A 25,542-nucleotide genomic window follows, 5' to 3' on the forward strand; every position below is an offset into this window, starting at 1 on the left:
ATTTTATTGTTCTGGACACTGATCACATGCCCATATTTTAAATTGGATTGCTTTCATACTATTGATTTTTAGATATTCTTTATATGTTGTGGGAATGAGTCCTTCATGATTTTTTCTCCCAGTTGGTGTCCTCTGTTATAATAGTGCATGTCAATGAGAAGTTTTTATTTTGAAGCACAGTTTTCCATTTTTTCCTTATGGTTCATGATTATTTCTTGTTAGAAGCCAGTTATCTTTCAAAGGTTGCAAAGTGTTTCTCCTAGGTCTTTTCTTTTTGTTTTAATATGAATACTATACTTCTTACTATTGTGTATGGGAGAGCTGAGTTGAGAGTTGAGGTTGCTGGGCTGTTTTTTTACATATTTTATTTAAATTAGAAACAAGCTTGCGTCACATGTCAATCCCAGCTCCCTCTCCCTACCCTCCTCCCCCGCCCTCACCATCCCCCAAACCCCCATCCTCTGCTCCCAAGGGAGGGTGAGGCCCTCTGTGGGGGACTATCCAAATTCTGTCATATCATCCAGGGCAGGGCCTAGGTCCTCCCCAATGTGCCCAGGCTGAGAGAGTATCCCTCCATGAGTGTGGGCTCCCCAAATCCATTTGTAAGCCAGGGATAAATACTGATCTACTTACTACCCGAGGCCCCATAGAGTGCCGAGGCCTCCTCACTGACAAACGTTCAGGGGGTCTGGATCAGTCCCATGCTGGCCTCTCAGCCATCAGTCTGGGGTCCATGAGCTCCCCCTTGTTCAGGTCAGCTGTTCCTATGCTGGGCTCTTTTATGAATATTCGTTTGTTAAAACACAATTCATTTATCTTTTAATTATTAGCAAGTACACAAAGCATAAATGTGCATATTAATAGGGATAACATGTAGTTACATTCTTATTACATTTATTATTATTATTAATTATTTGTGTGTGTGTGTGCATGAACCATTGGGTACATTCTGAGGTCAGAGAATAATCTGGGGAGTCAGTTTTCTCCTTCCATCACATGGCTTCTGGGGATAAAATTCAGGTCATCAGGCTTGGTAGCAGGTGCCTTTACTTGCAGAGCCCCCTGGTTGGCCCTAATAGGACTTTTTAAAGACAGCTGTCCTAGCGTAGCCTCTAGAGTGCTGGAACTACAGTCACGTTCCACCACACTTAGAGCCTTCTTTCCTCCCCAAGGATGGACCCAGGGCCTCGTGCTTGTTTTACCACATGTCTAATGTGTAAATACACTGTGTGCTATTTAGTTTCAGTACTGTTGGTTGCAAACTGCCCCTTGACCACTGAGTGTGGCACCAGATTAAATCATCATCTCTCCTTATACCAATCCTCTGCTAATTCTGACGCTTTCTGTAAAGGCTTTCGGCCTAACTTTTATGTTGATCAATATTTTATTGATACTTTATTGCTCATTAGTAGCTTTATTGATTTCAGTAGTTGGGACACTTTTTTTTGCATGATATTGCTAAGCTCCATCTTTCCCTGTCTTTTGGTTTTTATGCTTTCTCCTTAGTGTGACATAGTTGCATCCTGAATGTTCCTTTTTCCAATTTTTTACCAGTTTAATTCCGAGAAGATGGTATTGTTACTAGATTTGTGAGGCTGGTTCACTGAAGCTTCCCATGTACACAAGTTACCCTGGCTTAGAATGTCAAATCGGGGAGGTGGGGTGATTGGTAGGTTGCAAGTATGTCTACTGCATGGTGGCCAGTCAATAATACCAAATCTGTTGTGTTGATTTAGGCACTGGGTTTTTTTTTTATTGCTTTAGGATTTGTAATTCATTCTTCAAAGTAGATACTGTTATTCCCATGTTATAGAAAGGGAATCGAGGCACAGAGTGGAGATTGAGTAATTCATAGATGGTTTATGAAGAACCTTTCCTCCAGTAAGTACAGGGATCAGTTCATGCTTCAGCAATGCACTGCTTACTGTCTTTCTCTTTAAATCTTTCATAACTTGGGTTATATAAAAATACTGATATAATTGAAGATAAGATTCTCTCTCTGAAGCTTGGCATATCCAGAGCTTGAAATATTTAATTTAAAAAATAAGCAAACAAAACAACAGAGACCTTGCAGCAGAGCCTACTGAGTTCTGCATGAGTATCATATTTACAAAAGTTACTGTTGTTCAAAAGCTGCAAGATGAAAGCTATGCTGATTTTGTAAAGAAGATAAAGGACTTTGACTTTATACCCCACTTTAGAGCTTTATCTCTGTCAGTTTAACTACAAATCAAATTTCTGTGCACCCCCATATTCAGGAAATCCTCTTGAAGAAAAGGCCAGGGACATGCATGGAAAAGTAATTACCTAAGTGTGTAGGAATGTGCTGTGCACAGTGGCTACTGTTGGAAGCCAGCTCTCCGATTAAGCAAGTCTGCTTACACTATTTATGAGTTCACATAAGCACTACTGATGTATGTATTTTTGATATATGGCATTCACATTATACATATTAAAATATGTAACAGTCTATTATAAATTCAGTATAGCAAATCAGTCCTCATAGAAAGCTCTTAATTGACTGCTGCTGAACTTGTGTCATTGTGGACAACCTGGGATTGCCATTGAACCATGATTTATCAAAATCAGATAAGGAATCGATACTTTATTATTGTAGATTCAGAAAAGTCTTGGACTGGACTTGTAGTTCAGTGGCCCTATGCTTGCTCAGCATATACAAAGTCCTGGTTCTATCATGGTTACTCTCTCTCTCTCTCACTCCCTCTCTCTCTCTCCCCCTCACCCCCTCTCTCTCTCTCCCTCCCCTCTCTCTCTCCCCCTCACCCTCTCTCTCTCTCCCTCCCTCTCTCTCTCTCACTCCCTCTCTCTCTCACTCCTTCCCTCTCTCTCCCCCTCACCCCCTCTCTCTCCCTCTTTCTCTCTCTCTCTCTCACTCCTTCCCTCTCTCTCTCCCCCTCACCCCTCTCTCTCTCTCTCACACACACACACATTCACACTCACAACTCTCACACACACATTGTTGACAAATGTAGTTCTAATATGAATGTTAGTTTCTAGTTCATGAATTATTGATGAAACAAGATGTATCTGAGAACATTAGTCATTTGCTAATGATATAAGCTATCTTTTTGATGAACTATAGCGGTGCTTCCACAGTCCTTATCCTTTTAGAAGGGTTTCTCTGTGTATCAGCCCTGGCTGTCCTGACACTAGCTTTGTAGACAAGGATGGCCTTAAAGTCATAGAGATCCACCTACTCTGCCTCCTGAATGGTTGAATTAAAGGCGTGCACCACCGATACCCAGCATCACTTTAACTTCTTTGGTAGAAACAATTACCAATACACAGAGGCATGGGCTACAGTGTTTATTTATTTCTGTAATGCAAACCCTCCTGCTGTTTCTGAGGGTAAGCCACCAATGTGATAGTAGAGTGGACCTGGGAAGAGATGTGCTCATGGTATTTCTGCCATTCAGTCAGGACGGCAACTAGTGACCTCAGACATTTGAAAGTTTTTAGCATATTACCTTTGTTTTAATATTGTTTATTTAATTATGTTTACAGGAGCATTTTAACAGTTGCTGTTCAACAACTAGTTTATCAAAGTTGTTAAAACTTAACTGCCAGTTTCTGCTAGCTCAGTGGTTCTCAGTCTTCCTTTTCTGTGACCCTTTAATACAGTGCCTCATGTTGTAGTGACCCCCACAAACCATAAAATTATGCTACTTCATAACTGTAATTTTGTCTCTGTTATGAATCATAATATAAATATCTGTGTTTTCTGATGGTCTTGGGCAACCACTGTGAAAGGGTTGTTTGACCCTCCACAGGGTTGCAACGCACAAGTTGAGAATCACTGTGCTAGCCTGTCCAATCTGGATGCTCTGACTCCAGGGCACCAAGACACCATAGTCTTAATTGCTCCTTATTGTAGTATATAATAATCTCCGTGCCAATATGGGTATGCATACAGGGATGGCAATGCTCAGTGTGTGTTATATTTCTTTTTAATATGTTCTCATTAGATGTAGCGCTTCTCAGACATGTGGATTAGGTCAGGAAAATGGAATGGATTCTCATAATCTGTCAGAGTGATTGCCACTCCCAGTTGCCCATCTAGACCCTCTCCATGGTATAAGAGATCACTGTCCTGGTGGTGGCATTGTACCCTAATGTCATACACATACCTGGGAACTGAAATTAAAGCACACCCTCTCCTGTGTGAGGCTCCACTAATTTGGGGTCATAGTGTACACCTCCACTGGGTCTGGGTGACTCACCATTGAGCCCACACAGCAGCAGTCTCACCTCTGTCCTTGTTCCAGCCCAGTGACCTTGATCTGCCTGACAGCCCATTGGAAAGCCTTGCTCAGGCTTATGTTCAGGGATGGAGGGCGATGCCTGTCCTGCTTTCCTGGTGAGACCATTAGGAAACAAAAGCACCAAGCAACCTGGGTAAACAGTGAAATGAGGTTTTAGAAGTACATTAGAATCAAGAACATTTTTAATTGCTGCATTTAGAACAAGTACTCAAACTATTTATTTTTAAATAATTGTCACTTTTTTTTACACCAACGGATCAAGAATGGTTAGCACTAGTGAGGGGGCTTTGTCCAACCTCATAAGCAAGACTTCTCTTTCCATGATCCTGTTAATTCTCATTTCCCTCCTCAACATATTTGGAAATTGTTAGTGGCTACCTGACATCACGAAGACAGGCTTCTGCCCTCTTGGCCTGCTACAGAAAATCAATTTCTCCTCCTGGTTAGGTTTGTGGAAGTCCTGCTCTGCAGTGCTTTCTGTTGCTATGGTAACAGAAGATGGGATTTCCCAGGGGAACTCAATTTATATACACATGGAGAAAACCAGTCTCTCAAAGCTTGATTCATTTCTTGTTGCAAGAAACAATAAACCAAGCTGGAAAGGAAAAATGCAATGACACCAAACTGTTTTGTGTGGGTGTGGAATGACACTTGTATTTGATGAACACTTCTGGTGACAGGAGTCCATTTAAAATATTCCAATATTATGACATGGCCATTGTTACATTTTTCAAGATTGGTGAAGAAGTCTAAGTTTTCTTAGGACAGCAAAGAGTTAGATTTATGGACACTGAGCTGTCAGAGAGACTGGAAATGTAGTTCAGAACAGGAAAGTGCTTGAAATACAGGGTGAATCCCAGCAGTGCCTTGGCAAGTGAGAAGAAAACCCTGCTTGAAACATTTTCTGCTGGGACCCTTTCTCATGGGAAGACACAGACCTTGGCTTTACCACATGAAGTCTTATCCCACATGGGGAAGTGCAGGAGGCAGTACCTTCCACCAGTCAGTCATTACACTGGATGCTGAGATCTGTGTCTTCTTTTCTGCTGCTTGGTTGTGAGGCATTACTGTGGGGTGGCTGCTAAGGCATGGAGTGTACTATAGAAGAAACAAAGAGCCATGATGATGTTTAAAGGGCGAGGCTTGATTTTATATGAGAAAATCCACTCAGAAATAAACACCCATTGTTCAAATTGCTTCTGGACTGACATCAAGATACTTTGGGATTCGGAAGGAAGATCCTGTTGATAATGGCTTTAAAACTATGTTTATTGTTTATTTTAAAATATAGTTCTATAGTATATTTTTAAATAATATTTTAATTAAATTGTATTACATCACTTTCCCTGTTTCCTTTCCTACATCTAATCCCTCCTATTTCCTCTCCCTCCAGCCAGTCCCTCTCACGTTCTGCATCCAAATTCCTCTTAATTTGTGGACTTTTTAAATTTTATTATTGTTTTATACACACACACACACACACACACACACACACACACACACACACAAATACATATAAATATAACCTGCTGAACGCATTTTTGTAATTTATGTGTATGGTTTTATGGTTGACTTTTTGTGTTGGATAAGCAATTAGTGAGCTCATACTTGAGAAAGCTGATCCTCCCTCAGCAGTCATTAGTTACCTGCTGTTCTTTGTTAAGGGGTTGGACCCCATTCCCCCTTCTGCCTTAGTATATCTGCTGATATTGCTACTGTTCACGTCTTGTTTCAGCAGCCGTTTCTAGGAGACACACACAGTCTCAGAGCAGACTTCCTGGTCCTCTGGTTCTTACAACCTTTCTGCCCCCTCTCCTGAGATGTTCTCTGAGCCTTAGGTGCAAGAATTGTGTCGTAGATGTACTCATTGGGTCTGGGTTTCCCACAGTCCTTGGAAATGATACTTCTTGGAGTTCTTGAATTCATAAATGCAGAGGTGTGAGGAAAGGGGGACTAGACACCTGTGTAAGCTTAAACCTAAGCAGCACACTGCTGTAGCAGGTGATGTCCTTGGCAAACCAGTCATGAGGGTTTGTTAACCTTATGGAGATTTCCAAGTATTATTGAATGAATATTGACAAATTTGAGATAAATGTAAATACAACTTGCCCATTCCCTAGGGGATACATGGATGTTGTCAATTTGTTACTCAGGTAAGAGAAGTAAAGCTTTGGGGCCAGTGAGGAAGTACCAAATAATGGAGTAAATGTAGGTTGCCCCTACTTTTCTTTTTGGTACTGAGGGATTGGATCTAGGATCTCATAGCATGTTAGGCAAGTGCTCTACCATGGAGATGCATCTTCTCTCTCTTCTGTTTGTTTCTTTGTTTGTTTTTAGTGCTGGGGATTGAACCCTGGGACTTGTGCATGCTAGGCAATCACTCTACCATTGAGGTACAGCCCCAGCCCCCATTCTAAGTCTAAGAGGAGCATGTCGCATGCAAGCTGGTGAAGGAGGCCAGAGACCAGAGCTTAGAAAAGAAGAAATAGCTAACTTTGTTGCTGTAGTCAAGTGGTAAAGAAGGAAACTGAAGAAATGATTATCATGGGCTTCGAAGTTAGTTTCATGAAAAGCATAAAAGAGCTTTGATAAGAAAAGTAACTCCAATGAGAGCTTTTGAATCAATGTAGTAAATGTGTGGGTATAACAGAATCATCCAAGATAGTGAACCCTGGAGTAAAGATACAATACAGTCAAATGGGGGGTGTTTGGTAGTGACACTGAATAATTTAGATGGATATTCTTACAAAAAAGTCTCTATTTAATTTTGTCACTGAAACAAATGAGCTGAAGAAACAAAAGGGAAGGATTTATTTTGACTTACAGTTTCAAAGATTTCAGTCCAAGCTTATTAGGTCCCATCAGTCTGGGCTTATGGTGAAGGAGGCTGTTAGAACAAAAGGGTATTGTGGAGTAAAACTGTACGTTTTGTGGTGGCCAGGAACAGAGGGAAAGGCCAGAGAGAAGACACGCCTCAGTAATCTACTTCCTCCAGTTGCCCACACTCCCTGGTTCCTGGAGCCACTTCCCAATAGTGCTCTCTAACTCTGAACTCATCAGTGGTTTCACCCATTAAGTCAAAGTCTTACAACGCACCTTCCAAGATCCTGCGGTATTGGGAACCAGCCATTCAACACACATGGGAATATTCACATCTAACCCTAATAGCCTCTTTAAAGGTTTGTTCATATCCTTTTCTTCCAACAACCTTCCTCATTCACCCAGCCCTCTGAGAAACTCAAGGATCCTACCCCATCCCAGGTATCTGCAGCTATCTCTGTCATTTAAAAGAGGCCATGGCCACAGAAAGTAAGTCATGTCTCTTGGGGTGTCTCTGTACATCCAGGAGAAGAATGCCCTTCCTCTCTCTTTTGTAGTCTCTAAGTAGAACACGGTGACCCTGGGAGAGAGGAGAGACATTGTGGCAGCAGGATTGTTGGCATCATCAATCAGCCTGTTGAGCAAGTACTCTGTAATGTTTGCTCTGCTAGATGATAGCCAAGAAACAGTTGAGAACCATGAAGAAACCCTCGTCATGAACCATCTGGCCAAATTAGTTTCTTCATAACTGGTCAGTCTCCACCAGGGTGCTATCCTGTGAAGTTTGCCACTAAAACCTAGGAAGAGTTAAAACATTTCTCTCTTCATAAAAACTTCTCAGCTGCCACTTGCGCTCCATCACGGTGAAAGCATTCATGTTATGTCCTGCTGTAACCGAACTTCCTGGCCTCATCACAACCTTTTCTGAGCTGCCCCTGCCTTCTGGACCTGTATCATTTCCTGTCCTGTCAATCAGACTTTGAAAACTGTCTTTTCACAACAAAAGTCCATTTACACCTTACCTCTTATATGAAGTCAGGTAGTCACTGTGTATACTGGCTGTCACTCCTCTTTAGCGGCTCCTTGAAACACAACACTTTTTTAGCTGTCATCTTCTCCTCCTCCTTCTCCCTCCCTCCCTTTCTCCTTTCTTTCTCTCTTTCTTTTTTTCTTCCTTTCTCTCATGTGTCTGTTGCTCTGTACTGGACATATCAAATCCCTAAAGTTTCAGTGAATGAATTACTTGATATATATCTATATATCTCTCCATGTGTGTGTGCATACATACATATATATGTGTGTATATATATATATCACTGAGTCATAGGTGGAAGTTTCACAGACTGCTTCCATTCACTTCATTTATGGAACAAATATGAAACTGCATAATCTTTTGGCAGTTTTCTAGGGTATCTATCACTACAGCTTCAGTCTTCAGTGTCTCCAACGGTCTGTAGGTAAAGGCCTATTCTCCAATTTGTGTGGTGCTGGAGCTTTTTAAGGAGTGGAATCTGGAGGGAAGTCTTGAGGCTACTGGAGCAAAGGCCTTGATGGAACTAAGGTGACCCTAACTCCTTCCTTTACTTCCCCTTCCCAGCTGTAACATGAGCTGTTTTGCTTCCACCATGATGCAAGGCCAACTGCTCAAAAACAATAAGTAATAAAGCTGAGGCCAAGTGCATCATTTCTTTTTATAATTTGATGATCTTAGTTATCTGTGGTAACAGAAAGCCAATGAACATATGTACATACTATTAAATATCAGATACAGATTCATTCTAACAAAACTGTCGTTGGAAGGTTCCCTTTATACTGATCAAAATCATCTCTCAACTAACTTGGAAAGCTAAAGTGTTCTGCAACCTTAGAAGGGTTTCAAGGCCTGAACACTCACATTAGGAGATTCCCTTTCACATAAGTTGTCTTTTCATTGCCTCATTATAAAGAGTCTTGTGGATATATATTTTTAAATAGCATTATTTTATATTTATATCCATATTTATTATTCATTCATCCATTCATTCATTCACTTGTTAATGTATATATGTGGGTACACACATGCCATGGTGCATGTGTGGAGGTCAGAGGAGACCCTGTGGGAATCATTTATTTCCTTTCACTGTGTGATGGCTTCTAAAATTGAACGCAGGTTTTCAGTGTTGGAGGCACGCACCTTTACCCTCAGAGCCATCTTAGCAGCCCCTGAAGATATGTTTTAAAGAAAGTACTTGCTACATGTCAAACTCACTTTTAAGTCAGCTTTACTTTTGTGTATGTGAGAATCTGTGTGTTTCCACTCCTCAGGGCTTGGCGGGAGCACCTGTGGAAGAATGTCTTCCTCAAGCCCTCCTCCATCTTGTCCCCAGGGATCTGCCTGACTCTACCCAGTGCTGGCTGAACAAGCTACTTTTCCAGATTGGCAAAGTGCCATGTTTTGGTTTTGTCATTTTTTTAGATTCCCAACACCTGTCTTTGGGAAGGTATACATCTTTACACATTGTGTTGAACATGTTTGGGAAGGTATACATCTTTACACATTGTGTTGAACATGGTTACTTTTCCATCTTGACTCTTTTGGCTTCTTCTCTTGACTGTTGCAGATTCCTTGAAATGCAACTTGGTATTTGATGAAATCTTATTTTGCTAGATCTACAGAGGAAAAGTGTTCTACATGTCACAGGGTTAATGATCCGCAGTTCCCTTGGAGTCACCACACCTTATGTAAAATAGGTTTCACTTCAAATGTACACTCTATGACAACAGACGCATAGACCGCATTGACCTTGGGACTTTTCTGTGCTTTGGAATCCTAACGAGGGTGGGATCTGTCTTGTACATCTGCAAACCTGCTAATCAATGGAAAAGTGAACTTTCTCTTAGCAACAACATTTTTAAATTAAAGTCAAAATCTAGGTTGAATTCCTAATAATATTTTGAAAATCAGTAAGTAAATGTTACTTAACCCAGTGATAGGACCATATAAAATGTGTTATTATAGAGTTATGGCCATAATGTTGAGTTTCAGGGTAACGAAGTAGATAAAATTCCCATCAAGTTTTACTACTCTTTGCCAAAACTGAGCATTTCAATTTATAATAATTCAGGCAACTGTTTCCTTTGGGAACTGACAGACTCTTTCTTCTGAGATCATCTGGTTTAACGATTTAAAATAAGAAACAAATTGGGGTAAAGGATGATCAGTATATATTAACTTTTGTTCAGTTAAAAAATATGAAAAGAGGCCTTTTTCTTTTTCAGCCTTGCCTTACACCCAGATAAAACTCTGATTGCAACTGGCCAAGTTGGGAAGGAGCCATATATATGCATCTGGGATTCCTATAGTGTCCAGACTGTGTCTATTCTCAAAGATGTCCATACACATGGAGTTGCATGCCTGGCTTTCGACTCGGATGGGCAGGTGCGTACCTTTCTCCATTTATGTTTTCTTTAATGAGTCCTTAAATTTACCTAAAATTATAATATAAATAGCTACTAGCCTTTGCTGTTTCCCCTTGGCAGCATCGTAGGATTCCTCACCGCTTGGCCCCTTCTAGTGGTATTGGTACACCCTCTCAATAGGCTCCAGTTTTTGTTTTCCTATTCCCACTCTACTATTGGTGAAAAGGCTCTGTAAGGGAACTCATAAGATTAGGTCCACTGGGGCTCAGTAACCCTATTTTGTCCCATTATTAGCATCCTATTTGGGATAAGGACTACACCAAGCCATTTGCACAGAGCTCAAACCTTACACAAATACTGTGCCTTTTGCTTTCAGGTCTTCACTTTACCTCCTAATGATCCTTTTGAAAGATTCTTTTTGATTCTATCTTGACATCACTTCTTATTCATCCTTCTTCCGCCCCCCCCCCCCAGCTCCCTTCTAATTCAAGCAGTCACCAATTCCTGTGTGTTGCTTCTTTTCTTTATAATAACACCAACACCAGTCCCACCCCTCCTCCATTTACAGGCACATCCCTTTAAATTCCAAGTCATAACCATATGTAATATAATTTAAACATTGTCTTAACTAATATATTCATAATTCATGTTTATTGAATGTATATTGCTGTTTTGTCTGCATGTGTGTTTGTATATCACATTCATGTCTGAGATTCAGAAGAGAGCATCAGATCCCCTGGAACTAGAGTTACAGATAGTTGTGAACCATTACATGACATGGGTGCTGGAAAACAAACCTAGATTCTCTGCAAGAGCAATAAGTACCCTGAGCTACCGAGATATCTCTCCAACTTCATCTTTACAGTTTCTTAGTAATTCATTTCAGCAGCTGAAGTTTAAAGTAGCATTGAAAGTCCAAACATTGTAGGTGGGCATTTTCCGTTAACAAAGTCTTCTATCCACCCCACCCCCCACCCCGCCCATGTAGTCAGGATAGACAGGGTGGCATAATTTGTCTACCTGATACTGTGCCTTTGAAATGCCCTGTGTCATGCTCTGCACCTCACCTGAAGTTCACTGCTTGTTTGCCTCCTTATAGAGAGACATCATAAGGGTATGAAGCCAGTACCCACAAGTTAGCTCTCCTTCCTTGAACATGCACCAACACATGACAGAAAAAGATTACTATAGCTTTAAAAAGTGACTGGAAGTACATATGGCTTGTTCAGGGCTCCAGCTGCATTCACTTTTTGCTAAAGTTGCAGCTTTTCTCTCCAGCCTTCACCATGTCTCTACAAGGTGTCCCTTCTGCCATCTCTTTGTATATCCATTAATTTGTTCAATAAGTGTTTGGCTGATTTCAGTGTTAATTTTGTAAGTTAATGTCATAGGAAAACCAGTGAAATCACTCATAGACATTCAACCAAACTAAGAGAAGATGAGTCGAACTGCTTTGAATCATTTTATAGTAATTAATGTTGTGGTATCTTCCACTGTTATGAGAGCATTGGTCATTAGTCATTTTTCTTCCTAGAACTAAAATTGATATGAATGGCTAAATAAAGGGGTTAGAATGCATATGGCTGTATAAACATAGATGTAGGCTGATGTGTACTCTCATATGGATATTCTCTCGTTTTTTCTATATCTAAGCAAATATCTACACCAAATCACCACAAAAATGCTATGCAATAGAGAAACCCAGCTTTAACTGTGAGTTCCTTACCCATTTTACTTACCCTTTTTTCATTTTATTCATCCATTTCCTTTTGGAGTCCTGGCTATTTTTCTTGAGGTTCTGTTTTGACAGGTGGGGGCTGGATGGACTGTGTGTTTTTTAACGGTCAATTGAGAAAAGTAACCTATCTGCCCTAATGGGTTTCATAGCTTGCTGATGCTTTTTCCTTCATGTCTGATGAATTCTCTGGGCAGAGTTCACTGAAATCCAATAATAATAAGAAAATGACAAATTCCTCATTACCTATAATTGACAAAGGCAATAGAAATTCTTTTTAGGTAGCTGTGGGCATGTTACTGTAAATGAAGAAAATAGACTTCTTTTGGCTTTTTTTAAACTCAGGAAAAACTCAGGAGTTTCACTGCTAGTGTTTGTTAACTAATTTTCCATTAAAAAATAAACTGAATAAACTGAATAAAATTTACCCATTCTAATTTTCTTATATTGATAAAATGGTTTTTTAATTTCTCAAATTATGTTTTATAATTTTTTAAAATTAACTCATTTTTATTTTATGCACATTGGTATTTTGCCTGCATATGTGTCTGTGTGAGGATGTTGGCTCCCCTGGAACTGGAGTTACTGACAGTTGTGAGCAGCTGGGAATTGAACCTGGATTGTCTGGCAGAGTAGCTAGTGCTTTTAACCATCTCTCTAGCCCTGTCTTATAATTTCTGTTGCTACAACTCTCAATGAAAATTATGGCAAAGATCTTTAGTAAGGAAGATTCTAAAACCTCCAACCATTCTTTTATATAGAATATTCCTATGGAAACATCTTTAGTAAAGACACCTGAAGAAAACCTGTTATAACAACACATGTACATTTAGCCATATGAGGCTCTCTGTTCTTCCATACACACCATATGAGTACATACTTAGGCAGGCACATGCTGTCTAAAGTGGTTAGTATTGCCATCTTGGCAGGATCTAAAAGAAGCCAGGAGACAAGTCTTGGGGCATGCCTGTGAGGGATTATGTTGATCCGGTTAACTGGAATGGGAAGACCTACCTTACCGATGGGTGGCACCATTCCATAGACTGGAGTCCTGGACTGAACAAGAAAGAAGAAGGTGAGATGAATCCTTCCCTGCCAAAGGACAGATGCTTCCTTCTCTAAGTTGCTTTTGTCAAGTGCTTTGTCAAGAGAAAGAGACAAGCAACCAAGACTGAAAACCAGTGCTGAGAAGTCAGGCGATTGCTGTGATGGCCCTGACCAAGTGGTTTGGAGGTCTTTGGAACTAGTTTGTGGAAGGAATATAGAAGAGTTTGGAACTTGGTACTGGAAAAACCACTGAGTATTGTAAGCAGAGCTTAGTGTACCCTTATGGTTTGTGCTTGGGATACAAAACTGCTAAAAGAAGCATGGACAGTGGAGCTTTGGCTCACATGGCTTCAGACAGGAGCAAGAGTTCTTTTTTGTTTTTGTTTTGTTTTAGGTTTTTCAAGACAGGGTTTCTCTGTGTGACTCTGGCTGCCCTGGAACTTGCTTTGTAGACCAGCCTGGCCTTAAACTCAGAGATCCGCCTGCCTCTGCCTCCTGATTGCTGGAATTAAAGACGTGCACTACCACCTGGCCAGGAACAAAAATTCTATTGGGAGCCAGGCATTGATGGTGCACGCCTTTAATCCCAGCACTTGGGAGGCAGAGGCAGGTGGATCTCTGTGAGTTTGAGGCCTGCCTGGTCTCCAGAGCCAGTGCCAGGATAGGCTCTAAAGCTACACAGAGAAACCATGCTTTGAAAAACAAAACAAAAAAAGAAAGGAAGGAAGCAAGAAAGGAGGGAGGGAGGGAGGGAAGGAAGAAAGAAAGAAAGAAAGAAAGAAAGAAAGAAAGAAAGAAAGAAAGAAAGAAAGAGGAAGGAAGGAAGGAAGGAAGGAAGGAAGGAAGGAAGGAAGGAAGGAAGGAAGGGGAAACATTCTATTGGGAACTGGACTATTTGTATGACACTCTAACAGTGAATCTGGCTGCACCTACCTGTGTCCTGACCTTGAGTGAAACTGAATGTTGGGGTAATGAGCAACTGCTCTGATGGAGCTGATTCCAAGGCAGGATTGCATCTAAGCTGTGGTATGATTATTGCTCACTACCTTTATCTGGTTCAGTAAAAAAGAGGAACAAATGAATAGAAAGAATAAAAAATGTGAAGTTTGATGAGAAAAAGACCTTAATCAAATTTAAAGCTGCTGCCAAGATGTGTGCTGAGAAAGAGTCTGAAACTGTTAGCAAGGACCCCTGCTCTGCACGGGCACAATGAGAATGTGCCCCTATCTGTGGACAAGGCTCCACCCATTGAAGACTCCAACTGTGAAAAAGCAAATTCATTTGAAACAGTAGAGCCTTCACCTTGAAGGCATCTGAAGGGGTTTCCTGTTCCTTGAAAGAAAATGCCTAGGCAAGTGTTTTTCCAAAGTCAGAATACAGAGACTGCTGTAACTGTGGTCCAACAAAGCCAGGACCCCTCTCAAGTCAGCACAGGATTTAGCCATGTCCTGTGTGTGGCATTGTTTTATCAAGCATGAAAAATGTAAGTTTCAGCCAGTCATGAAGTCTTCCTCAAGAGAAACATTGAGTTCAGGATTATGTCATGCATTCCTGCAAGAAGGTCCTGAAAAGGCCTACTGTATAAAGTGGAGGCATCAGTTACTATGGATATCCCAGGATATTGAAGAAGTCACAACTTTGGGACACCTATTGAAGACAACTTTAAGCACAGAATAGAGCCAGCCCAAAAGGGCAAATTTGTGTGCTTCAGGTCACAAAGCTGGAGAGTAGAGACACCCAGGCCTTTTAGAATAATCCCAACACAACCCCCTGATGTCAGACGTGGAGGTTCTGAATATGGTCTTTTCCCTGCTGGGTTTTAGTTTTCTTTATTTCAGTCTTTCCTTGCTGTGCTTTGTTCCTTCCCTTTGGATGTGAGAAGTATGCAAGAAAAAAAAAATGTGCAAGGGTTCCCTGTTAAAAGATTACTCCACTCTCTGGGAAACTTGGCCTTTATACCTTTTAAAAGTGTTGGGACTGTAAAAGACTGGTGGGTACTTTTGATGTTAAATTGAATATGTTTTGTGTAGAAAGCCACTAGCCTGTGGGGAGAAGGTGATGATGACTTAAAAATGGTTTGTTTGCGTGAATCAGCTGGGAGATGGGCCTCTGGGTGTGCCTTGGAGAGACTAGATCAGGTTAGCTCTCCTTAACTGCAGGGTGGCACCATCCCATGGGCCGGTGCCGTGGTCTGAATAGAAAGGAGAGAGAGCTATGATCGAACATCCATGCTTTCTGCTGATGGATGTTCAGCAGAAACATCCTGCACCATCCTGACTTTGGATGCACTGTGACCCTCTGCCACCTGTCCTGCTTCTTCCTCCCCAGCCATGATGAGCTGTGTCCCCAGCAACTGTGAGCCCAAGCAAACCCTCTCTTCCTGAAGTTGCTTTAATCAGGTATCGCATCACAACAACAAGACAAGTAACATGGGTACTCTGAATGTGTGAGCCCATATACTTCCATATTGCCATATTCAAAATCATTCGATTTGTTACTTCACTTAATTCATAAAGTTTGACAAAGTAGAAAGTAGTTTTGTACTAACTTCACAAATGAGAAAACTAAGATTTATGAAGGCTAATTAATTTTTCCAAGGTATTTTATTATCATACCCACACATTAATACATCTCTAACCTGCTCATCCCTAAATGGAACATATTAAATACAGCCCAGGCTTAAGCATCATTGTGGAAGGGGGACAGAAAGATCGTAAGAGTCAGACACTGTGGAAGGCTACAAGGGAATTGTATCCTCCGGACACCGCAGGACAGCTACACATACGAGCTCACAGCAGTTATGCCAGCATATACAAGACATGGGCCAGCCTAAGCCAGGCAAAAACCCTAATGTGGAGAGGGGAATGGAGCATGAAATTCTACCCCTTTCTACGTGGCTGGAGGTTGTTAGCTACTGGGAAAAAGAATCCATTTTGAGAGTGTAGCCCCTGGTAAGTCAACCACACTCTGGCAGATAACCACACCTCCAAGACTCTGAGGCAGCACAGATTAGTCTTGATTGGTGGAAAAATTCAAAGGACACAGATTTGGGAGGATGGAGAAGGGAAAAGTGGATATAATCAAAATACATGTACAAAATTCTCAAAGACTAATAAAAATTATTTTAAGTTTCTAGTGTCTTCTATCCGGCTAATTAGAAAACAAATAAGCCTGTAACATACGATTCTGTCTCCTAAGAGGTATCCTGCAGGAACCCCTGGTTTTGGTGTTATAAATAGCTATATATAATAGTTTTAATTTGGCTCATAATTAAAAGTTGACTTTGAGGACAAGAAACTGATTTGAACTCAAAGGATTTAGAGGAGTGCAGTAGCATATAGCATACTCCTTTTGTTAAGATTGTATCTCTTTAGTCACTTTAAATGTTAGTACAATTATAAAAATGAAGAACAAAATCAGGCTCATTTATTTGATTTTTTTTCTGTGTGTCTTAGTTAGGGTTTCTGTTGCTGTGAAGGTACACTATTACCATGGCAACTCCTATAAAGAAAAACATTTAATTGTGGTGGTGGCTTACAGTTCAGAGGTTTAGTCCATTATCATCATGGCAGGACATGGCCGTGTGCAAGAAGACATGGTGCTGGAGAGGTAGCTGAGAGTTCTACATCTTTTTCCACAGGCAACAGGAAGTGAACTGAACTAGGCATAGCTTGAGTGTAGAAGACCTCGAAGTCTACTCCCATAGTGACACACTTGCTCCAACAAGGTCATCGCTACTTCAACAAGGCCACCCTCCTAATAGTGCCACTCCCTATAAGCTTATAGGGGCAATTACATTGAAACTAACACAGTGTCTTTGTCAGACTCTACAAATTGTAGAGTGTGATATAGCTACTTAGACTGTGTAATTCATAGCTCCCTAAATCTGACAGTAAAAAAAAAAAAAAAAAAAATTTAGGAATGTCTGTAATCTCAGCATTCACAAGGCTAAGGCAGGAGGATCACCATGCATCTGAAGCCAGCCTGGTCTGTAGAGTGAGTTCTGAGTCAGCCTGAGCTACAGTGAGATCCTGTGTCAATTTTTTTTAAGACAAGATTTCACATTGTAGTCTATCCTGGCCTGCAACTCACTAAGTATCCCAGGCTGGTGGTGGAATTAATATATCTCCTGCCTCACTGGAGCAGAGATTACAGGTGTGAGTCATCATTCCAATCTTTTACAGTAAAATTGTTCATGATTATTAATCCCTGCTTTCAAGCTGTGTTCTTAAGACTTCAACAGACTTGTCAGCAACTTCACACACTGCACATTAGGATGCTGTGGTGAAATGAACAAACGGGTGTAATCTTGTAGGGGTGAAATGTCTATGTAATCTATTGGAAGCCATCGATAGTGATACCTTTAGTTTGGGATTAGCGTGAGTTTTGGTTCAATGTGTAGTTCCTCATAGATAATCAGTAACTATTTGTTGAAAGTAGGTATTAATAGTAGGGCATTTTCACGTTTTTTTTTCAGGCATTAAATTATTCTTTCTTTTTTTCTTAAGCGTTTAGCCTCTGTGGGATTGGATGCCAAAAACACAGTCTGCATTTGGGACTGGAGAAAGGGAAAACTTCTGGCCTCAGCTACCGGCCACTCTGACCGGGTAAGACCTTGGTGGTATTAAACAATGCAAATTTCAGAACTGTGAAATAATTGTCATTTTATGTCTTTAAAAGTAAATCTGCCATATATAGATTTTTTTCTCCTACATGTTCAACATACAAACATGATCTACTTATGATTAGTGGCTAATGGTTGTTATTGCTTTTCACAAGCAAAGCAGATTTTCAGTGCTGGAATTTGGCTTCTTATAAACTCAAAATAGAAAAGAATTTGAAATTCTGTTTAGATATATCCATTGACTCATGGAAATGGTTGTTAGAAAATGTTCACAAAAATATTATTATAAGAGTTTGTATTTTATTTGGGATTCCTTAATGCTACTCTGATTGTCTTCATACTGAATTTAGTGTGATCAGAAATAGTAGGTAGCAAGATAAGGGATTAAGTAGGCATACTACTTGCGTCAGTCAGTTTTTCTGTTGCTGAGACAAACTACCTAAGAAAATCAAAGGGAAGGAATTATTTTGCCTCATACTCTCAGTGATGTCAGTACCGCCTTGCTCAGCTGCAGCCTTCGGGGGCTGTCGTGAGGCAGCACATTTTTGACAGAAGGGCTTGACAGAGAAAAGCTTCTTATCTCATAGCAACAGACAGGACAAAAAGACTAGAAGACACATGCTCTTCAAAGGCACCCTCCCCACACTGGCCCACTTCCTCCAACCAGGCTCTATCCCCTGGTGAACTCTGCTCCAGTGACATCATCAGTAGATGAGGTTAGCACCTGTGAGCCAGCTATCTTTCAGTAGTGGTACCTGATGGGGGTCAGGTGCCTCAACATGTGAGCCTTTGGAGGGCACTCTGTGCCCAAGCTGTAATTGTACTTAGTGCAATGCTTAGGTTACAAGTTCTAGGTTGCTATCTATTTCTCACGCTGTAGTCCCATCACCTGTATCCTGGAAAGCAGGGTGAGTTAGATTGGTACATGAGTTCCCAGTGATGTGAACCTGAGACGAAATTGTGATGCCACATTTGGTTCTGTTGAAAGGGCAGTATTTCATCCAAGATATTCTGTAATTATTTCTGTTTCTGGTCTAACCTAAGTTAATATGTTGTATGTCAGGCTTGTTGACTTGTTACCTTGGGGGAAAATAGAAGATTAAAGTTGAAAATATTCTTCATGGGTGGTATCTAGTTAGAAATAACACTACCCTGGCTTCTGTGTAAAGTATTTTGTGAGGTTGTGGAATTCCTATTAAAATAAATTTGCCTAAGTCTGCCTTCAGTTCCTGAATATAGACTATAGACCCTGAGTCCCTGAATATAGAAGTAATTGTACTTTGGAAGGTAAACAAACCAAAAGCTTAAATTTAGAGCATACTTTTGTAACCAATAGCCAATCACAGGCAGAGACCCAAACCTACAGAAGGCACACACCAAGCACTAGCACTGAGTTTGGACTTTAGTTCCTGCCTGTACAAGCAGTAGAGAATTGCTGCTTCTGACTGCTTCCCACTTTGCAAAATTTTTTTCTGCTCAATTAAACACAAGATTAACTAAAAAAAAAAAATCAATAGCCCTACTATATACAGAAGATAAATGTGCTGAGAAAGAAATCAGAGAAACATCACCCTTTACAATAGCAACTAACAAAATAAAATATCTTGGGGTAACACTAACCAAAAAAGTGAAAGACCTGTATAGTAAGAACTTTGAGTTATTAAAGAAAGAAATTAAAGAATATACCAGAAAATGGAAAGATCTCTCATGCTCTTGGATAGGCAGAATCAACGGAGTAAAAATGGCAATCTTGCCAAAAGCAATCTACAGATTCAATGCAATTCCCATCAAAATCCCAACACAATTCTTCACAGACCTTGAAAGAACAGTACTCAACTTCATATGGAAAAACAAAAAACCCAGGATCGCCAAAACAACCCTGTACAATAGAGAAACTTCCGGAGGCACCACCATCCCTGACTTCAAACTCTATTATAGAGCCATAGTCCTGAAAACAGCTTGCTATTGCACAAAAATAGACAGGTTGACCAATGGAATCGAATTGAAAACCCTGATATTAACCCACACACCTATGAACACCTGATTTTTGACAAAGAAGCTAAATTTATACAATGGAAAAAAGAAAGCATCTTCAACAAATGGTGCTGGCATAACTGGATTGGGACATGTAGAAGATTGCAGATTGATCCATATCTAACTCCATGCACTAAACTTAAATCCAAATGGATCAAAGACATAAATTCAGCCACATTGAACCTCCTAGAAGAGAAGGTAGGTGGCACCCTTGAACAAATTGGTACAGGACACCACTTTCTAAACATTACACCAGTAGCTCAAACATTGAGATCGACAATTAATAAATGGGACCTCCTGAAACTGAGAAGCTTCTGTAAAGCAAAGGACACAGTCAGCAAGACAAAAAACGCCAGCCCAAAGAATGGGAAAAGATATTCACCAACCCCACATCTGACAGAGGGCTGATCACCAAAATATACAATGAACTGAAGAAGCTAGCCACCAAAACACCAAACAATGCAATTAAAGATGGAGTGCAGAACTAGAGAATTCTCAACAGAGGAATACAAAATGGCTGAAAGACACTTGAGAAGGTGCTCAACATCCTTACTTAGCCATCAGAGAAATGCAACTCAAAACCACTCAGAGATACCATCTTACTCCTGTCAGAATGGCTAAAATCAATAACACCAATGACAATCTATGCTGGAGAGGATGTGGAGAAAGAGGAACACTCCTCAATTGCTGGTGGGAGTGCAAACTTGTACAAGCACTTTGGAAATCAGTATTGTGGTTTCTCAGGAAAATGGGAATCAGTCTACCTCAAGATCCAGCAATCCTCTTGGGCATATACCCAAAGAATGCACACTCAGACAATAAGGACACATGTTCAACTATGTTCATAGCAGCACTATTTGTAATAGTCAGAACCTGGAAGCAACCTAGATGTCCCTCAACTGAAGAATGGATGGAGAAAATGTGGTACATTTACACAATGGAGTACTACTCAGCTGAAAAAAAAAAGAAAAAAAAAAACAATGAAATCTTGAAATTCGCAGGCAAATGAATAGAACTAGAAGAAACCATGCTGAGTGAGGTAACCCAATCACAAAAAGACAAAAATGGTATGTACTCACTCATACATAGATTTTAGACATAGAGCAAAGAAGTAGCAGCCTGAAATTCACACCACCAGAGAAGCTAGGAAACAAGGAGGACCCTAAGAGAGACACACATGGTCCCCTGGAGAAAGGGAAAGGGACAAGATCTCCTGAGCAAATTGGGAGCAGGTGGGGAGGGGAGAGGAAGTTAGGAGAAAGAGAAGGGGAGAAGAGGAGGGGAAAGGAGGACATGAGAGAGCAGGAAGATGGAGTCAGGGGAAGAACAGAGGAGAGCAAAACAAGAGATGTAATAATAGAGGGAGCCATTATAGGTTTAAAGAGAAATCTGGCACTAGGGAAATGTCCAGAGATCTGCAAGGTGGTCCCCAACTAAGAATCCAAGCAATAGTGGTGATGATACCTTAAATGCCCTTCCCCTATAATGAGACTGATGACCACCTTACAACTATAGAGAACTCAGACCAGAAGCCTGGAGTTCTGTGTATCACTGGGCAGGGAGATAAGTCTTTGTGTATGGCAGGGGCCAGGCCTTGGGGATGACTGTCTCTCATGACTCCAACATGATATTTCTGTAGGGAGCTGGAGATGAAAAAAGACAATCTTCAAAAACATATCCTAATTCTTAGGACTCAATTTCAATATGAATCTAGAATGTTCTGACAGAATATACTGTTCACCCAGACCCCTTAATCTGTATTACATAGTTTTATTCTTCATTACTGATGCCTTGGTACCAGCAGGAATAATTGGTTGCTTTTGGTTAACATCAAGAGATTATTTTATTGGCTTATTAACATGTGTTTACTATACTTTATAATCTTCAAAATTATTTTATCCACATTATTTTAATTGACTTCATAACGAAACTAAGCCTGTGTTGCCAGTTTTAGAGAAGATGAGATAAAGGCTAAAGATACTGAAACCCGACTGAATTCAGATGCTTAAATGGACATAACAGATCGAATCCTTTCCCTTCAGACCTCTCTCTGGAGTCTGTGTTGTCTTCCTCCTGAATGATAGGGAGCTGACGGCCTGTGCTCTGGTCAAGCTTTTGGCTCTTCCTTCCTTCCTTCCTTCCTTCCTTCCTTCCTTCCTTCCTTCCTTCCTTCCTTCCTTCCTTCCCTCCCTCCCCTCCCTTCTTTCTTTCACTTTTCCTTGTGTGTATGTTTATTCTATTGCTTTATGTGAGTGATATCTTCCCTCCCCAACATAATGTTTTTATTAATTATTTGGGAATTTAATACAGTGCACTTGCTTCCTGTTCCTTTCTATCAGCACTTTACAGAATGCGACCCATAGGCCACCTGCATCAGAGCATCCTGCAATCTTTTTAAATTCTATGCCCATACCTTGTACGGGCCTTGCATGTGCCTATTTTCAACACTCATAATAGGTAGTGAGTAGCCTTTAAGGTTGGCAGAGGGTGGGTATTTTCTGTCTTCTAAATGGAAATAGAACTCCATGCAAACTGTCTCAAAGTTCTTCATAGAAAATGGAAAATGGTGCTAGCTGGTATATTTTTAGTTTTTTTTGAGAATTGAAAATATAAGAGTCCTTGTGAGTACACTGAATGGTTTCAAGGACTGGGATAAGCTAGTGCCACCAGGAAAATGACTTCTTTCTCACCTTCTGTTATAACTCGGCAGCCGCCCTTATTGGATTATAGCTAGCCATGAAACACTTCATGAAGTAAAATGTACTGCTTTATGATTCTTCTAGTTTTTATTGAAAAGCTATCACCCAAGATTTTTGTCAGTATTATGAAGAATTCCAGAATATTTTATCTTAAAAATTGCCCTGTCAAAAGTTATTTTCCACAAATGGAAAAAATCTAATGTTGCACTCAGTGACTAAGGTTAATAACTTGTCTACTTGGGCTGGAGGTAAGTACCCATAAGGGGATGGAGCACCAGCCCTGCTTCTCAGAGCTAGGGCCTCCACTTTCATCTGCACAGCCCAGATGAGCAGCAGATTACAGTCTTTGTGATTGCACTGATCTCTGAAGAGCATTTAATTTCTTGACAGATTTTTGATATTTCCTGGGATCCATATCAGCCAAACAGAATGGTCAGCTGTGGAGTAAAGCATATAAAGGTACTGTAAGTTTTCTATTTGTGTGTTTAAGTTGGGTATCTTGCATGAAAAAGATTTTAGGTGTTGATATAGGTGATTTTTGTTTGTTTGTATTTCATGTGCATTGAAATTTTGCCTGCATATATGTCTGTGAAAGGATATTGGATTCCCTGGAAAAGGCAGTCATAAGTTGCCATGTGGTTGCTGGGAACTGAACTCAGGATCTCTGGAAGAGCAGCCAGCCAGTACTCTTAACTGCTGAGCCATCTCTCCAGCCCCTCTCTGTGTGTCTGTGTGTGTGTGGATGTGTGTGTGTGTGTGTGTGTGTGTGTGTGTGTGTGTGTGTGTGTGTGTGTGCATGCGTGCACGCACTCGTGTTTGAGACAGGGTTTCTCTGTGTAGCCCTGGCTGACCTGGAACTCTCTAGACCAATCTGGTCTTGAACTCAGAGATCAGCCTGCTTCTTCCTCCTGAGTGCTGGGATTCAAGGTGTGCACCACCATATCCAGAAATACAGGTATTTTAAAACATGGAATTTTAGAATAGGCAACTTCAGATTAGTCGTGAATGAACCCAGCTTCCTGTCCCGCTGCCTGCTGGGCACTTTACTTGACTACCATTGTTTTGAGATTCAGAAGCACAGTCTTGTCTAAATTAACCTGGATAAATAAGACGTTGAAAATAGCTAATAACTTCAGAGTAAATGAACTAATTAAAAACTAATAATGAGGAATAATATGCACTATTTAATAAGGCATATTAGAAGTTATAATTACAATGATATGCATTTAGAAAATTAAAGTAGTGAAATAATTGTATGGCAGTTTTGAATATAGTAGTGTCTCTAACCATTTGAATGAGGAGTTTAATATTACTTCATACTACACACAAAGTAAATTTTAAGCAAATGAAGTGTGACGTATTTAAGAGGACTATACAGCCACTGGAGGAGCATGGTATTTTCCCGGGTGATGCAAAAGAAATGACTGTTTTCAAATCAGGGAGGCACAGACCAGAGAACAGCTGAAACAAGTGTAGTTTGATGATGAGGAGCTTATGACAGGGTATGCTGATGGACTAGAGCAGCTGCAGGCTTTCAAAGTCTCCTCTCCACGCAGACACAAACACCATCTAGTTCTTAGTTTATAGAGTTACACTTCATGCAGAGCCCACCAGGGGGCAGAAGAAAACCAGGCCAAAAGAACAGCTACATACTGGGTACATTCCATCTTTGTCCTTAGTACAAAATTTAAAGATATAAGCAAGACAATGATGGTGGGAAAGATGCCTTTGGATTGCTGCAGTGTGGCACCCAGCCTCACTGCACAGAACACCTAAATGGTCATCTTCTATAAAATAGTGTTACTTTAGCTACGACTCATTCCCTATAAGAAATGCTCTCTGTGCAAAGGTCCTCTTCTATGTGTAAGTGAAGAAAGAAACTAGACTGATAAAATGGTAGAGATATATAAATATTTAAATATACTCTGTATGTCCTCTCTCCCGAGGAAAACCATATACTAGCAAGTGTAAAAGACAAACGTAGTTGATATTAGTGCATTCATGAAATATAAGGATTCATTGAAGGGCTACTCCTAAGCCTGACTATGGAGGGATAAGTTTAGTCTTTCTGACCAGAAGTTTAGCAGTATTTATTGATAGCTCTAAAGATGTTGATCCTCTCTGTCCAGTAGTTTCATAACTTGGGGTTGCTGCCAAGTGAATTGTGAGGAATTTGAATCAAGAACTGACTTATTGCTGAGTAACTTCCCAATAGCAAATCCAAGGTGAAGAAACCCTGAGACTGTCCTGGTGGTTAAATAAAACATGCTTTGTTTTAACTCTTCCCCTCCCTCAATGCCTTCTCCGCCATGCCTCCTGCCAGCTTTCTTTCTCCCCAAACTCCCTTTCCTGCCTTCATGTCACACGTGTTCCATTACACTCATTTACTCACCCTCCCTGACCATTTCCTCTTCTCGTGACCCCCTATCTAGTTCCATAACCCATCAGTACACATATATACAAATACAAAATTTTAAATCTAGGTTCCACATATGAGAGAAAATATGGACTTTGTCTTTCTGAGATTGGAATGCACCTTCCACCACAGCTCTTAAGATGAGTGAGCTGCCTGCCATCCCTACCCCCCCACAAAGACAGATGTTATTTAAAAGGCACCCTTACCTTTAGCAGTAGCAGTAGAGAGCTTGTGAGCCTCTCTTCATGGTATCATCTAGTCCTGCTTGTCCTCCAGTTTAAACATGAGTCCTGCAGTGAAGCATGCAGAAACCTGGGGCCACTCTTGTGTCCTTAGACTCATGAGCTTTGCTGCCTTTTGCTAATCACTCATGTCTGCATACTAGATCACGACCATCACAGCCTATCTGTCACCAACTCTGAAAAGGTGTAGTGGTGCTCCCACCTTTGCCCTGCATTCCTTAGTTCTGTTTTTGTTTTGGAAAT

The 25,542-nt window shown here is 40.6% G+C and overlaps 1 protein-coding gene across 4 annotated transcripts in view; it reads left to right on the forward strand.

Annotated features, from left to right (window-relative positions):
- Positions 1-25,542, forward strand: part of Eml6 (EMAP like 6) — a 252,483-nt gene that overhangs the window by 99,749 nt on the left and 127,192 nt on the right. For all 4 annotated transcript variants that reach the window (XM_035452556.1, XM_035452555.1, XM_027387940.2 and 1 more), the window contains 3 exons: positions 10,362-10,521; positions 17,793-17,891; positions 23,032-23,100. In XM_035452556.1, the coding sequence (XP_035308447.1) occupies positions 10,362-10,521; positions 17,793-17,891; positions 23,032-23,100 (328 nt within the window). The remainder of the gene's footprint in view (positions 1-10,361; positions 10,522-17,792; positions 17,892-23,031; positions 23,101-25,542) is intronic.

This window comes from Cricetulus griseus (genome assembly GCF_003668045.3).
Source record: "Cricetulus griseus strain 17A/GY chromosome 1 unlocalized genomic scaffold, alternate assembly CriGri-PICRH-1.0 chr1_1, whole genome shotgun sequence".
Lineage (NCBI taxonomy): Eukaryota > Metazoa > Chordata > Mammalia > Rodentia > Cricetidae > Cricetulus > Cricetulus griseus.